General features: G+C 43.1%; 1 protein-coding gene across 1 annotated transcript in view; it reads left to right on the forward strand.

Annotated features, from left to right (window-relative positions):
- The window catches only part of LOC147124849 (5,6-dihydroxyindole-2-carboxylic acid oxidase-like), a 37,687-nt gene extending 23,855 nt beyond the window's left edge, over window positions 1-13,832 (forward strand). The window contains exons 3-6 of the mRNA XM_085994000.1: window positions 7,040-7,207; window positions 10,340-10,519; window positions 11,836-11,982; window positions 13,274-13,832. Coding sequence (XP_085850126.1) covers window positions 7,040-7,207; window positions 10,340-10,519; window positions 11,836-11,982; window positions 13,274-13,470 — 692 coding nt within the window. The 3' untranslated portion in view covers window positions 13,471-13,832. The remainder of the gene's footprint in view (window positions 1-7,039; window positions 7,208-10,339; window positions 10,520-11,835; window positions 11,983-13,273) is intronic.
- The last annotated feature ends 2,415 nt before the right edge of the window (window positions 13,833-16,247 follow it).

The raw sequence follows: 16,247 nt of genomic DNA on the forward strand, positions 1-16,247 counted from the left end.
TTTTTGATTACTTGCTGTACCTGCATGCTAACTTTTTGTGTTTCATGCACAAGGACCCTCAGGTCCCTCTGAACTGTAGCATTTTGTAATCTCCATTTAAATAATTTGCTTTTTTATTTTTCCTGCCAAAGTGTGTAACCTCTCACTTTCTCACATTATACTCCATCTGCCAAATGTTTGCCCACTCACTTAGCCTGATTGCAGATTCTTTGAGTCCTCTGCACAACTTGCTGTCCATCCCTCTTCGAGCAGCTTGTCCTGCTCTGTGTCATCTCTGCTCGTTCTCCCAGTCCTGCTGCAGGCCAAGGGGGATACAAACTACTGCACCCATGTCTCGGAGCAACTGGTCTGAGCAGACCCCTTGCAAGTCCGTACCAAGTTCCACACCACTTCTTGTAGACTGTAGGCAACTTTAAAGATGTCCAGAAAGCACCAAACACTTCTACAAACTCAGCAACAGCCAGTAGAAATCAATCAGCAACTAACCTGTAAATGGTGGTGACCCCTTGAAATAGCGCTGGTGGGGTTTCTTCCTGCTGATGAACACATGCTCAGCTGTGCGAGGTTAAGAGAGGCCGTTGGCTGGAGCATTGAGGTCAAAAATGGCAGCGCTGGCATCAAATCACGCTGACTGACATCACAATCTGCATACTTCCGGCGCACGCTGCCAGTGCCAACGCAAATGCCCTCATCAAAATGGCATTCGTGCAGCCTGCACCAGAAATGTGTGCGTGCTGCTCGGACACCATTTTCAACCAAAATGGCACCCATAGCACCCAAACAATGGGCAGTTCACAACTGAATTGTTAGTCCAAAATATATCTTAAATTATTGAAGAACTTTAAAGCTTCAGGCTCTAAAGTATATTGTTTAGATTTATCTTAAGCATTCTACATTAGAATGTGGCAAAATAGTGGCACAGTTCAGATGTACAGTAAAGTGGCTTTCTGCTATTCAAAAACTTTGGGAAGAAAATTCCTCTAGTCTGAAACTTCATTCTTTGTTCAAGTCCTCTAGTTCTCAGATCACGGTTAGAGTTAAGAGAACCCACTTAAATTAGCAGCAATTTTTTTTTGCTTTCACCAATTTTCTCCCCTTTCCTTCCTCTTCTGAAGATTTTGGTTCCTTGCTTGATTGTGCCCACTCCTGACATTCACACTAGCACTGCCAGCATAGGCTATTGGATGGCAACCAGGAGAAGAAACCTGGAAAGTCTCGTCTGAGAGTCTGACATACTACCCTTCCGGCTGCAAATGTGTTTCAGCAGGGATATCTTCAAGGTTATTGTCAGTGTGCTGCTCACCCATGGCTTTGCATGGGTGTCATCCTTCACCTGTTTTGTGGTTTGGCTTCTCTGGATGGCAACGTGTGGAGCATATGCAGCAGACTGAAATATTGTTGGAGACCTTTCGGGGCCTGTGTTCTGATATACTTCTATATCTGCAAAGACATCAGAAGCTCTGCTCAGTAATGATCTTGGTAGCTTCACCTCGCAGCTTAAGAGTGTGCAGGCAGAGAGGGAATGTGTGACCATCAGACAGAAGAGGACGACCAGGCAGGTAGTGCAGGAGTACCCTGAGCCCATCTTGCTCACCAACCAGTATTCGGTGCTGAGCACTGGTGAGGGCGATGGTTCCTCTGGGAAGTGCAGCCAGAGCCAAGTCCACAGCACCATGGAAGGCTCAGCTGCACAGGCTGGTGGGGGGGGGGGCAAGAGGAGAGGGAGAGCAATAGTGTTAGGGGATTCAATAGTTAGGGGAGCAGGCAGGCGTTTCTGCAGCCGCAGACGTGATTCCAGGATGGTATGTTGCCTCCCTGGTTCCAGGGTCAAGGATGTCACTGAACGGCTGCAGGGCATTCTGAGGGAGGCAGGTGAACAGCTAGAGGTCGTGGTCCATATCTGTACCAACGACATAGGTAGGAAGAGGGATGAGGTCCTGCAGGCAGAGTTTATGGAGCTAGGAAAGAGGTTAAAAAGCAGGACCTCGAAGGACCAGTGCCATGTGCTAGCGAGTTCAGAAATAGGAAGGTAGTGCAGATGAATGCGTGGCTGGAGAGATGGTGTAGGAGGGAGGGCTTTAGATTCCTGAGGAATTGGAACCATTTCTGGGAGAGGTGGAACCTCTACAAGCCAGACAGGTTGCACCTCAACGGGAACGGGACCAATATCCTCACCGGAGGGTTTGCTAGTGCTGTTGGGGAGGGTTTAAACTAGCTTGGCAGGGGGATGGGAACTTAAGTATAGAGTCAATAGGGAGGGGAGAAAAACTGGAATTGGAAAACAAAAACATAGAAAGTAAATTGGAAGGACAGAGGAATCAAGGGCTAGAGAGTAGTCAACAAGGAGGTTTGCCTGTAATAAATGGTACATACTTCAATGCAAGGAGTATAGCGAACAAGGCAGGTGAGCTGAGGGCACAGTTAGATACTTGGATCTATGATATTATAGCTATTACAGAGACATGGCTGAAAGAGGGGCAGGTATGGCAGCTCAACATTCCTGGTTACAGGATTTTCAGACGATTTGAGAGGGAGGTAAAAAGGGACAGGGGGTCGCGGTATTTATTAAAGAAACTATTACAGCTGTGAGGAGGGATGATATGTTGGAGGGATCATCAAACGAGGCCATATGGGTCGAATTGAAAAACAAAGGGGCGATCACACTGTTGGGAGTGTACTACAGACCCCCAAACAGTGAGAGGGAGAGAGAAGAACAAATATGTAGACAAATTTCTGAGAAGTGCAAAAACTATAGGGCAGTAATAGGGGATTTCAACTACCCCAATTTTAACTGGGATAAAATTAGTGTGAAGGGTATAGAAGGTGCGGAATTCCTAAAATGCATCCAGGAGAATTTTTTTTAGCCAGTCTGTAGCAAGCCCAACAAGGGAGGGGGTGTTTCTGGACTTAGTTTTAGGGAACGAAGCTGGGCAGGTAGAAGGCATATCAGAAGGGGAGCTTTTTGGTGCTCGTGACCATAATTCTGTTAGATTTAAGTAGTTATGGAAAAGGATAAGGATAGACCAGAAATAAAAATTCTAAATTGGGGGAAAAGCAAATTTTGCTAAGCTCAGGGGATTTAGCCATAGCGGACTGGAAACAGCTACTGGAAGGTAAATCCATGTCAGAGCAGTGGGAGGCATTCAAGGAGGAGATCCTGAGGGTTCAGACCAAATATGTGCCCTTAAAGAAAAAGGTGGGACTAACATCTAGAGTCCACTGGATGTCTAGAGACATATAGGGTAGGAGGTGTATGATAGATACCGAGGGCTAAATACTCCAGAATCTTTAGAGGAGTACAGAATATACAGGGGTGCAATTAAAAATGATACTAGGAAAGCAAAGAGAGAGCATGAAAAATTATTGGCAAGGAAAACCCAAAGATGTTTTATAAATATATTAAGAGTAAAAGGATAACTAAAGAAAGGGTAGGGCCTATTAGAGCTCATGATGGTAATCTGTGTGTGGAGGCGGGAGATGTCGGTAGGGTTCTTAATGAATACTTTGTGCCTGTTTTCACAAAGGAGAGGGGTGAAAGAGTGAAATATTAAATGAAATAAACATAGTGAGAGAGGAAGTATTAAGGAGTTTAGCAGCTTTAAAAGTGGATAAATCCCCAGGCCCGGATGAAATGTATCCCAGGCTGTTAAGCGAAGCAAAAGAGGAAATAGCAGAGGCCCTGACCATCATTTTTCAATGCTCTCTGGCTTCAGGTGTGGTGCCGGAGGATTGCTAACGTGGTACCCTTGTTTAAAAAGGGAGAAAAGGAATAGGAAAAGGAGTAATTACAGGCCAGTCAGCCTAACCTCTGGTGGCAACATTATTGGAAAGTATTCTGAAGGACAGGATAAATCTTCATTTAGAAAGACACGGATTAATCAAGGATAGTTAGCACGGATTTGTTAAGGGAAGGTCCTGTCTGACAAACTTGATTGAATGTTTTGAGGAGGTAACAAGGCGGGTAAATGAGGGTAGTGCATTTGATGTAGTGTATATGGACTTTAGCAAGGCTTTTGATAAGGTTCCACATGGCAGACTGGTCACAAAGTTAAAAGCCCATGCGATCCAGGGCAAAGTGTCAAGTTGGATTCAAAACTGGCTCGGAGACAGGAAGCAGAGGGTAATGGTTAATGGGTGTTTTTTGACTGGAAGACTGTTTCCAGTGTGGTCCCTTGCTTTTTGTGGTATGCATCAATGATCTTGACTTGAATATAGGGGGTATGATTAAAAAGTTTGCAGATGATCCTAAAATTGGCTGTGGTTGAAACTGAAGAAGGAAGCTGTAAACTGCAGGAAGATATCAATAAATTGGTCAGGTGGGCAGAACAGTGGCAAATGGAATTCAATCCGGAGAAGTGTGAGGTAATGCATTTGGGGAGGGCTAACAAGGAAAGGGTATTCTCATTAAATGGTAGGACACTGAATAGTGTAGAGGAACAAAGGGACCTTGGAGTGCATGTCCACAGATCCCTGAAGGTAGCAGGCCAGGTAGATAAGGTAGTTAAGAAGGCATACGGAATACTTGCCTTTATTAGCCATGGCATAGAATACAAGAGCAGGGGGCTTATGCTTCAACTGTATAAAACACTAGTTAGGCCTCAGCTAGAGTACTGCATGCAATTCTGGTCACCACATTACAGGAAAGATGTGATTGCACTAGAGAGGGTACAGAGGAGATTTACACGGATGTTGCCGGGTGTAGAGAATCTTAACTATGAGGAAAGACTGGATAGGCTGGGTCTGTTTTCCTTGGAACAGAGGAGGCTGAGGGGAGACCTTATTGAGGTGTATAAAATTATGAGGAGCATAAAGTGGATAGAAAGGACCTATTTCCCTTAGCAGAGGGGTCAAAAACCAGGGGGCACAGATTTAAAGTAATTGGGGGAAGGTTTAGAGGGGATTTGAGGGGAAATTTCTTCACCCAGAGGGTTGTGGGGGTCTGGAACAGACTGCCTGAAAGGGTGGTAGAGGCAGGAACCCTAACCACATTTAAAAATTACTTGGCTGTGCACTTGGGATGCTCTAACCTGCAGAGCTGGGAAGTGGGATTAGGCTGGATAGCTCTTTGTTGGCCGGCGCAGACATGATGAGCCAAAATGGCCTGCTTCCATGCTGTAAATTTCTATGATTCTGTGCTGGATCTGTGTTCACCTGGTGTTCCTGGCTTCCACTCTTGTCGTGAGGACAGGAGTACTCGGTCCACTACCCAGCTAAAAAAAATTAGGCTGCCTGATTGAAAAACATAGCTTTTAATTATTCATAAATTGAAAGGTCAGAACATTGCTGACCTTTATCGACCAGTTCACGTGAGCTGATGGTTGATAACAGTTGACAATGGCTTTGTTTCTGTTAATATCAATTTTCACCCATGTTGCCATTGCATCTACCCTTCTTTCTCTTGTATGCATCCTTCCTTTCCTGTTTAGTGTAGTAGATCTATCCTGCTAAAACATTTTTGGCCCAAAATTTCTAGCGCCTTGCAAGAAGTGGGGTGGGGTAAGACTTCCCACCGTCAGTCTGACCCTGCTCCAATCCCAGGAATGGTGTCATTTCCATAAATGGGTGGGTGCCTGTGGTCGTCTTGGTACTGAATATCTGTCCCGCAGGGGACCAGGAATTTCCGGGGTACATCTTGCTGCTCTGTCAGACAGGTGAGCTGTTCTGGCCAAAGATCGCAGGATTTTTAAACAAAAAGCTCTATTTTAAGATTGCTGTTTCCTAATGGCATTATGGGCCCAGTTTACGCCCAGATGATATCCTGGCATGCAAATGTACCTTCAGCATACAGGTGTTACTTTGCATTAGATGCAAAGAAAATGGAACTGGTGGAATTTCATGGTGGGTGACACCATCCAGCCTGTCCTCTTCTGACATCAGCACAGGATGGGGGCGGACACATGTAGCACCCACCCCCTCCTTCTGGAATTCGTCATTGTGCATAAAAGGAGCAAAGACCCAAGATCCTCGCCTCCTGCCCAACATACACTCCTGTGGTGCCCTCCCAGACTCAGGAATTTTGCACTCTTTGTATCATCTTTCAGCTCAATCTTTTGCCTAGTAATGTCCTTAGTTTTGCTGTGTACAACTTTAATTTCAGTAGTATATTTTAATTGTTCTTGTTTTGTACAATATTTATGCTTTTCCTTCAATGCCTTCCTTTTCTATTTTAACCTTTTTGTTATGTATGCTTGTGTTCTAGTTTCTCCATCAGTAATCTTTAATCATCTACTCGGGAATCAATCTTTAGTATATATACTTGCTTAAGCTGGATAAACTGGACGTTTGCTGTTATAAGGATCATGCCATTTCATCTCATGACAGCTATGTGTAGGGAGCAGTCTTGAATAAAGAAATTGGTTTATTATTATACTTGAAGTACTGGATATCAATTATATTAATTCAAACGTGCTGTGGCCCATTGTTTGAGAAGTGCACGGCATGCAAAGCCAAACTGTTTCCCCCACAATGGTAAATGTAGCATTAATCGAGTGTGAAGTCCTGAACTGACTCTGAAACAAATCGGAATGATACTATGAGGTCCAGGGAGTCTCGCTTTACTTCTTTCTGGTGTCAGATCAGGCCCTAACACCAGATTCAAGCTTCATGTACTCTATTATTATAAAGATATATAAAGGAAATGTGTACATTGCAAAAAATAGTAAGGCTGTTATCGCTGCAGTATATGTTTATATAAACATGGTGCAGTGATCGCGCCTGAAATTAACTTTTGAAACCAAAAGCTGTTGTCTCAAATCGAGCAATCTATTGTTACAAAATAAAATTTCATTCCAGAAAGCTCTTTTTAGCAAGACTGCTTGCACATTTTTAATCTACAATTTGTTTATTTCAGTTCTCATCTCCATATTTTGCAATATTTGATCAAAATGGGTGGACAAAAAAAATGACAAGGCATCAGTCGGCCTTGACCAGCTACCAGGCCTGCCATTTACAATCTTGACCTTTTTAGTAGGACTGATACGTCCCTGCTACAATAAAGGGAGAACCTGTTCTAACTTCTCCGTCCTATTGATTCATCCAGGCACTGAGGGTGGTCCTATTCGGCGGAATCCAGGTGGGAATGTTGCTCGACCAATGGTGCAGCGTCTTCCTGATGCCCTGGATGTAGCAAAATGTTTAGAAGTATCTGCTTATGACACACCACCTTTCTACTCCAATTCAACAGAGAGTTTCCGAAACACGGTGGAAGGCAAGTATGTTTAAAGAAAGTTTGGATATGGGTTAGTAAAACTTTAGGTGAAGTATTCCAATAATTTGTAGCTCTCACAGGAGCTATCTCGTACATTAAAGCCTCATTTGAAGTAAGATGGCAGGTCAGCTGAGATCCATTTCCTGTGCCATGTGCGAACTCCAGGATGCTTTGTGTGCAGGAGGTGCCTCCAGCTGCTCTCTCTCTCTGGCTCAGGGTTTCTGAACTCGAGCGGTTGGTGTCGCTGCAGGGCCATACAGGGGGCTGAATGTTTCATCGATTGCCCCTTCCAGGAGGTGGTCACTCCGCAGCCGCAGGGAGTTCAGGACAGTTAAGTGGGTGGCCATCCGGCAGAGTCCTCCGGGAATGTGGTGCTCACTAAATGATTTTCAGTGAGGGTGACGACACCTTGAAGGTGTGCAGTCCAGAGCATTGCACTGTGGGGCAAGTGACTGCACATCAAAATGTAGAAATGCAGTAGTCACAGGCGTTTCAATAGTCAGAGGGACAGATGGGCGTTTCTGCAACCGCTGAGTGAGTCTCGCACAGTGTGTTGCCTCCCTAGTGCCAGGGTAAAGAATATCATGCAATGGGCACAGAGTATTTTGCAGGGGGATGGGGAACAGCCAGAAGTAGTGGTCTATGTTGGAACCAATGACATAGGAAGGAAACTGGTTGAGGTCTCGCAGTCTAGAGTGTGGCAGTTAAAGAGCAGGGCCTGAAAGGCGGTAATCTCTGGATTACTCCTAGTGCCACGTGCTAGTGAGTATAGGAACAATAAGATATAACAGGTGAAATGGTGCAGGAGGGAGGACTTGAGATTTCTGGGGCATTGGGCCGGTTCTGGGGCAGGAGGAACTTGTCCAAAATGGACATGCTACACCTCAACAGGGCTGGGACCCGTGTCCTTGTGGGGCGGTTAATTAATGCTGTGGGGGAAGGGTTAAAACTAAATTGGCAGGGGAAGGAACACCAGGATGAAGCATTAGAGAGAAGAAACAAGGAGCACAATAGACTGGGAGAGACAAACAGCATTACAATAAAGAGTAATTTAAAATAAGAGGGATCAAACGGGGAAATGCGAGGCAGACTAGGGTGGGTTTGGCGTGCACGTGCGTGGTAAATAATGTTGGTGAGCTGCAGGCACAAATTGCCACATGGAACTATGATATAATGGCAATAACAGATCCTTGGCTTTATAAATAGAAGCACAGTGTACAAAAGCAAGGAAATTGTGCTAAACATTTATAAATCACTGGTTAGGCCCCAGCTGGAATACTGTGTCCAATTCTGGGCACCATACTTTAAGAAAGATGTCAAAGACTTAGAGAGCATGCAAAGCAATTAAGGAGAAACTGCTTCCAGTGGGAGACGGGTTGGTGACTAGAGGACATAGATTTATGGTAATGGGCAAAAGAACCAGAGGCGTGATAAGGAGAATTGTTTTTACACACTTGAGTTTCTATGATCTGGAATGCACTGCCTGAACAGGTGGTAGTAGCAGATGATAACTTTGAAAAAGGGAATTGGATAAATACTTGAAGGGGATTAAATTGCAGGGCTATGGGGAAAGGGCAGGGGAGTGGGACTAACTGGATAAGCTTTTTCAAAGAGCTAGCACAGGCATGATGGGCCAAATGGCCTTCACCTGTGCTGTATTATTCTATGACTTCCCAACTATATTCTTGTAAGGCTTAATTTCATATGTATGGATTGTTGGCTTTAAAGTTTGTATTCTGGCTTGGACTGGATTTTTCAAAGCATGAAACTACAATAAATGTCCTCGATGCAATTTTGGTTTTTATATATTGTGAGAAGGGACTCTGGTTTTCAGCAGTCAGCTGGTTCTGCACAAACTAAATAGAGGTGTAAAAAGGTCATGGAAAGTTGTTGCACAGTTATTCAGGGGAAAGAATGGAATGAAGTGAAATTGTGTGTTGCACTTGAATTAAATTATTGATTTAAAAATTAAAAAAAGGCTTTTAAATAAGGGTTTTTTAAGTGATTCTACAAGAAATGGCCATTGTTTTTTTTAAAGGTATGGGAAAGGAAAACTGGCCTGTGGTTTATGATGGGCATCCAGTCATCAATTACCAGTTTTCTACCCACACGCAAAGTAAAAATTGTCCCAAGGTTTTACTTTGTTCTGCACATGCTCATAGTCAGCAACTACAGGGCAACTGGGAGCACCCATTCTAGCCCAGAAATACATTCAACGAGCAACAAAATGCCCCCAGTACTTCCTGCCAAAACTGAGTGGTTTTTGTTTCTTTAATTCCCATGCATCGCGACAAACCCTGACCTGTTATTTTTTATATAAATCTTATAACATTACCTGGAACTGAAAGCGTCGTCAAGACCATAAAGTATAGTGTGAGGAAAAAGGCCATTTGGCCCATCCAATGTATTTCTTTTATATAGAATTTGCACAGCCTACAAATCTACCAAACACTCGAGATTCTGAAGGAGGTGACTAACAGCATGCCAAAGCTCTGAAAATTCACTCTTGACCCTTAAAGAATGTTTTGTACAGCACATCAGTCAGCTGTAACCATTTGCATTCCGCAGATGACATCTGTTGTCCTATACCATAACACTCACTCACAGGGCAGGTGATTCTATTCTATCCTACATCTATTCTTATAACTTCCGATCCTGTTCTTAAAGAAGTTTATCCAGTTCTGTTTTTTAAAGGGAGCTGATTCTAAGAGCATTAACTGGTTGTGTTAGAAGTATGTTGCTTCTATTCTCCTATCCACTTCACCTGGAAGATGAGAAAGGAAAGTGAGGGTAAATTATAGTTTGATCATTGTGTTTTCTTCAACATGTTCCACCTCCTCAACTATTTTTTTTTTTTTTTTTATAAGAACTTATTCTCTCAGAATTTTAGTCTGCTCTGGCATGTTCACAACCCAATTCCCCTTATTGCCTAATGGAGCCCATGTTTAAGGCTCTATTATATACAATCCTTTAAATATGAATCTGTGAATAGACTAAACCTAGAGAAGAGATTATTCTATTTGATGGCAAACTTCTCCAATACCAGGTCTCCTGTGCTAGGTTAGAATGATCTGAAATATAGTCTTCCTAAACCTTTTCTTTACTTTGAACTGGTTGTGGTCTGTCTTCTAGGTTATAATGATCCTTCAGGAAAATATGATCCAGCAGTTCGCAGTTTACATAATCTGGCACATTTATTTCTTAATGGAACTGGTGGACAAACCCACTTGTCCCCAAATGACCCTATCTTTGTGTTGTTGCATACATTTACTGATGCAATATTTGATGAGTGGTTGAAGAGGAGTAATGCAGGTAATATAACACAATTGAATTTTAATTACTGTTAGACCTTTTTTATTTGTTTATGTATCTAGTTGCATAGACTTCAAGTCGAGCTTGGACATAGTAATGAGCATATATTTTATCCTTCAATCTGATATCCATGTAATTGCAATATTACATTTTGTGATGGCTTGTGTGCTGGTCAGCACACTTGTTCCTCTTCACGTCCTGCTTGACCAGGTCATAACACTTCTGCCCTTTAGCTATGTCCTGTTCACCACTCAAGCACACAACCTGTCATTTTATTTATTTTCCTGTGGTTGCATTGTGTTTTCCTTCCCCTTGTCCCGTTGCTTTTTAAATGCTGTTCCTCTATAATATCTTCCAGTTCTGAAGAAGGGTCCATACCCATAACATCTTGGCCCGGATTTTGCGGTCAGCGGCGAAGGGATGTTGCTCGCCGCTGAACTCAAATTAAAAAAAACTGCCCACAAAGATTTAGTGGGCTCTGTGGTGTTTATTTCCTGTATTCCACATGACTTTCAATCTGGCACCATCTATAGGGGATCTATGACGTCCAGCAACAGTGAAGTCATCAAGCAGGCTGATCAACCAATCAGATTCAAGAATTCTTATAGACAGCAAACCAGGAAGTAAAAGGCATGGATTATGATTCACTTTTTTTAATCATTTTGCTGAAAGCGATATAAAGATTGGGACATACATATGAGATTAAGGTAGAAGCTGAAATATCATAAACTTAAAAAAAAAAAAAAAAATTATTTATTTTGAAAATCATGGAATTTTTAAATGTTATTCTTGGGGAATGACACTCCACACTTGTAAAATTAGATTTTCAGGACCAGAGAGGTTGTTCAGCAGCAACTATGACTTCGTACACTGTTAAGCTCAGTTACACCTCATTCAACAAAGCTTAACTTTTTCAATGGTTTTGCAGTGAGAATAGTGCGTTTAAAAAAAAAAAAAAAAACATTGAAATTCACTGATTGTGTTGATTGCATGTGCAAAGATTGCAATAGCGCACCCTGTGGAGGAGCAGGGTATCACTGACAGCAACTTCCAGATTTCCACGTTTAACTGCTCATGTGCAGACGCCATAAGTTGCTGTTGGTTTTCCACAGTAATGACATCATTACAACTGCAAATTCCAGGCCCTTGTCTTTTCTCTCCTCGTTCATTGAGAGTTTCCAACATTTTTTGTTTGATTTACAGTATCTGTAGTATTTTGGTTTTTGGCAGTGCACTAAAATAGTGCTCTCCACTGTACCTAGTTAATGTCGTCCTGCTGATAAAACCACTTTATTCTACTCCACTCTTCTTTTCAGATTTATCAATCTTTCCATTTGAAAATGCTCCCATTGGACATAACCGAGAGTACAATATGGTTCCCTTTTGGCCTCCTGTTACCAACATAGAAATGTTTTTGACAGCAGCTGATAACCTTGGCTACACCTATGAAGTTGAATGGCCAAGTAAGTTCATTATGAAACTATCAAAAGATTTACTTGCTTCCTATTGTGGGGAGGAGGAACAATTTTGAACATCTAGCTTATAACATTTCTAATAATTTATACAGCTTTCATCCAGGCCTAACTTTTTTTAAAAAAAACAGAAGATGCAGTGCCTATGCCTAGATAAGTACACTTGAAATATTTCTTTATTTAAAAAAGCCACTCTTTTCACTTTTTAGCACTTTAACGCCTTTATTTTGGTTTGGTGTGAAAATGAAAAATGTGCAGAAGCCAATATGATTGATATGGGTTAATGGAATTCAGTAATTGGCACCACTGCTCTTGACCAGGTCAAGCGGTGCACCAGAAAATGGGGATAATCAGGAACGGTGCTCCTTATTCAAAGGGAAATTGTATCTACTTAAAAAGAACTTTTTTTTCTAATCTATTTTCCTTGTCTAGTCCTTTGTGTTAGTCATTAGACTTTTGTTTCGCATTGGCTATACTGTGTATCATTTGTTACCTGAGAAAATGGCCAAGCAACCTGTCCCATTCCTCGACTAATGATACACTGCAGTTAACCACGCAAAAGTATGCAATAGTGGAGTATACTAACTTAGTCTTAACATTGTTCCATGAAGTACTTCCATCAGAAATTCGCTCTAGAGAATTGCAGGAGTGAATTTGTATCCCAATACACCACAGTGTAGCAGCAGCAGTATTTTGGTGCATTGTGCCAATGTTCAATCTTGATTGAGTACTAAGCGTTCCTCTGTGCTTGTTTGGATAACAATTACTTTATGTTCACCAGTGTCAATTTTGTAGGATTTTTATCTTCAAGAATGATGAGCAATGTTGAACAGACTTCTATTAAGCAGTTTCTATTCTCCGTAGAAAGCATTCTGGCTTCCAGGCTAAGAATGATCTTTGTCTGTGGAACACCAAGCAGAGCTCGTTAAATGGTCAAATATTACCAACTGATGTAATTGGACTCAGCAGGTCAGGCAGCATCCATAAAGAGAGAAACAGAGTTAATGTTTCAGGTCTGTGACTCCAAGTGTCACAGACCTGAAACGTTAATTCTGTTTCTCTCTCCACAGATGCTGCCTGACCTGCCAAGAATCTCTGCTTGGTTGATTTGAGTGGGTAAGCTGCTCTCAGACCCACTGAGCTCCAGTGACTAAACATCTATGTGTACCTCACTGTACATTTAAACAGGCATAATCATGGCCACAGGTACATCTTGCTGAATATCTGCTCAGTTTGAACTGGATCAAACATTTTTGACTTTACCTTTGCATATCCTCTACAGGTCAGACACTTTCATTGTTGGAGATGATCACGGTGGGGATTGTGGCTGCACTAGTGTTGGTTGCTATTGTTTTCACGGTTTCCTCATTAGCCTTGCGCAGCAGAAGAAGAAACCAGGCTGCAAGTGAACTGAAGCAACCTCTCTTAGAAACTCCGCATCAGCACTACTCTGACTACGATGCAGCAACAGTAGTCTGAAAAGCCTCACCATCTGCTATCTGACCCCTTCTTGGATTTTTTTTTTTTTTCACGCTTTCATACTATACCGATGACTTGCTAGAACAAAACAGACTGGCTTCCTGTGACTGTTCAGTTCAAAAATCAAATGAGAAGTAAGTTTCTAGAACTGCTAATCTCCGGACCTGCTAAATAAGCCATCTAACATAAGCCAGGAGTAACCATTTTTAGTGCAGGCTAATCAATGATAGCTGTCATTGCTTTCAGTAGGGATGAAAATTGAGAAATATTGGAGATAATTTGTAGACCTTGATTAAATAAGCCACAAAGTTAACTTTTCTGCTAAAATTGATTTGTATCTTCAATAAACTTGTATTAATGGCCCCATGGTGTTTAGTACTGCTGTGATCATCATGCAAAACAACACTAGTAAATGGGGAAAGCTGTTGGTTCGAACAAGCCTGTAACTTTTTCAGAGTTTAGTCCCACCCACTTGGCTTCTCACTATATCCCTCGATTCTCTTTCCTTCTCAAGAAACCTACCCACCTCGAGGCCGCGGTTTCGCCAGCTGTGGCAAGTTCACTGCGGCCGGAGTAGACAGCGGCCTCAAACTCAGCACCTGTCTTCATCCCACCTCCTCCAAGTGATTTTGCCCTGATTGGGCTTGTTAAGCCCGCCCTGCGAGGTTCCTGGCCAATTAAAAGGAAGCGGGTCTGATGTCATTTGAGGACGCATCATCAGCCGGTTTCCTTAAAGGAGCCATGTCCAAATTGACTGACAGTTCTGCTGTCAGTGTTCTACAGCATTGAGGTGCTGCGCAAACTGACGAGCACTGCACAAAGGTGCAGGTCTGCACCCAGGCTCTTCCATGACACTCTCCATATGCTTATGGAGGGAGTCACAGCATGCAGGGAGGTCCTCTTCTCTTCCCAGGTGGAAGAGACCTCCCCAGGACACCAACGCAGCCTGGTTGCATATTGCACAGGAGGACACAAGCAGGGATGTGGTCAGGAGGATCAGGCTGCAGTGCAGCATATCTTTCAATGATCTCAGTAGATCATGAAACGTTACTGCAAAGCCGCAGTCAACCTCATCCTGCTGTGCCACTCATCACATCCCCATCACTCTGCCTTCCCTACCCTACTCCTGCACATCCTTACTCACACCAACTTACCTTGCACCTCCACCCATCCCTCTATCTATTATTATCACTTCCCCATCTCACTAGCCACCCCTCACACTCGCCCTCATCCAACTGCAATCATACCAACTAACAACACACAAGGGTAGGCACTTGGATGTTCTAGCCAATGGTCGTGTAAACTTTCTGTTAATGTGTTGTCAAGCATTGAAATCCTATTGTCACCACTTTTTGCCTTCTTGGAAAGATTTGTGTGCACCTTTTGAAAGTGTCTTAATGAGTTTGTGAATGGTGAGACATAATGTCCTGTTCCCACCCGCCCCCCCCCCACCCCACCCCCCAATGGTGATGAGTGTGAAAGGAATGGCTTGGGCATTGTAGGGATGCTTTATGGTGTTGGTGTGGAGTGGTGCCAACCTGGTGCATCATGTGGCAGCCAGGGCGTACAGTGTTAAGTGAAGCAAATCTGGAAATGGTAAGGCCATCGGTGGCATCCCGGGCAGCAATGTGGTCGGGTGCTGATGCCCTGTGTCCAGTGCAGCATCAGTTGATTGTGGAGAAGGCTGGTGTTGGTGTTGGGGCTGATCGTATTGGGATTCTGAGGACCAAGGTGAGATTTTTTCACGGTCAACGATGCTGATGGAATAGATGGCAGGCGAGGTTGGGATGACAGAAGTAATCTTTCAAAGTTGAGAGAGGTTGTTCCAAGGAGATGACTGAGGATAGAGAGATTACTCCAAATACTTAAGTGCATAAAGCTCAGAAGTGGATTCCAAATCATTAATGTTCCAGCTTCTAAGATTGGGAAGTGAGCAGCTTTGAAATGGTAGCTTTGAAACCACTTTTGCAGCTGTCACCTATTGAAAGAAATGTTCAGAACCTGACATACTTACCTGTCGTGATCCCCGAGCAACGGGAACCTCGTGGAAAACTTGGGAAAATGCTTTTTACCTGTTAAAATGCTGATAAATTGCTTTAAACACCCGCTTAACTAGCACAATTGCATGACCTGCCGCCTAGTGCCGGGTCTGCAAAGCTCAGATCAAGGGAAACTCACAAGGAAGCGGGTCTACAGCGAGATACCGCCCCGGGTAATATTTTCTAGGGCGGTTCGGGAGGATTTAAACTAATTTGGCAGGGGGATGGGAACCTAGGTAGTGGAAAAGAGGGAAGTCATATGAAGTCAGAAATAGATGGTAGAAAGGTGAGAAGCAATAAGCAAAGGAGAGAAACACAAAGGGCCAAACTAATTCATAATGAGAGTGTGAAAAAAGCAAGCCTGAAGGCTTTGTATCTTAATGCTAGAAGCATTTGGAACAAGGTGGATGAATTAGTTGTGGAAATAGAGGTAAACAAGTATGATTTGATTGGGATTACAGAAACGTGGCTGCAGGGTGGGCAAGGCTGGGAACTTAACATCCAGGGATATACAATATTTAGGAAGGATCGGCAAAAAGGTAGGGGAGGTGGGGTAGCATTGCTGGTAAAGGAGGGGATTAATGCAATGGAAAGGAAGGATATTAACTCGGATGAAACGGAATCTGTATGGGTAGAAATGAGAAATAGCAAGGGGAGGAAAACGTTAGTGGGTGTGATATATAGGCCTCCAAATAGTAATATGGAGGTGAGGGAAGGCATAAAAAGGGAAATTAGAGA

The sequence above is a fragment of the Somniosus microcephalus genome, chromosome 1 (genome assembly GCF_052327205.1).
Source record: "Somniosus microcephalus isolate GS21.2 chromosome 1, FLI_Smic_1.0, whole genome shotgun sequence".
In the NCBI taxonomy this organism is placed as follows: Eukaryota; Metazoa; Chordata; class Chondrichthyes; order Squaliformes; family Somniosidae; genus Somniosus; species Somniosus microcephalus.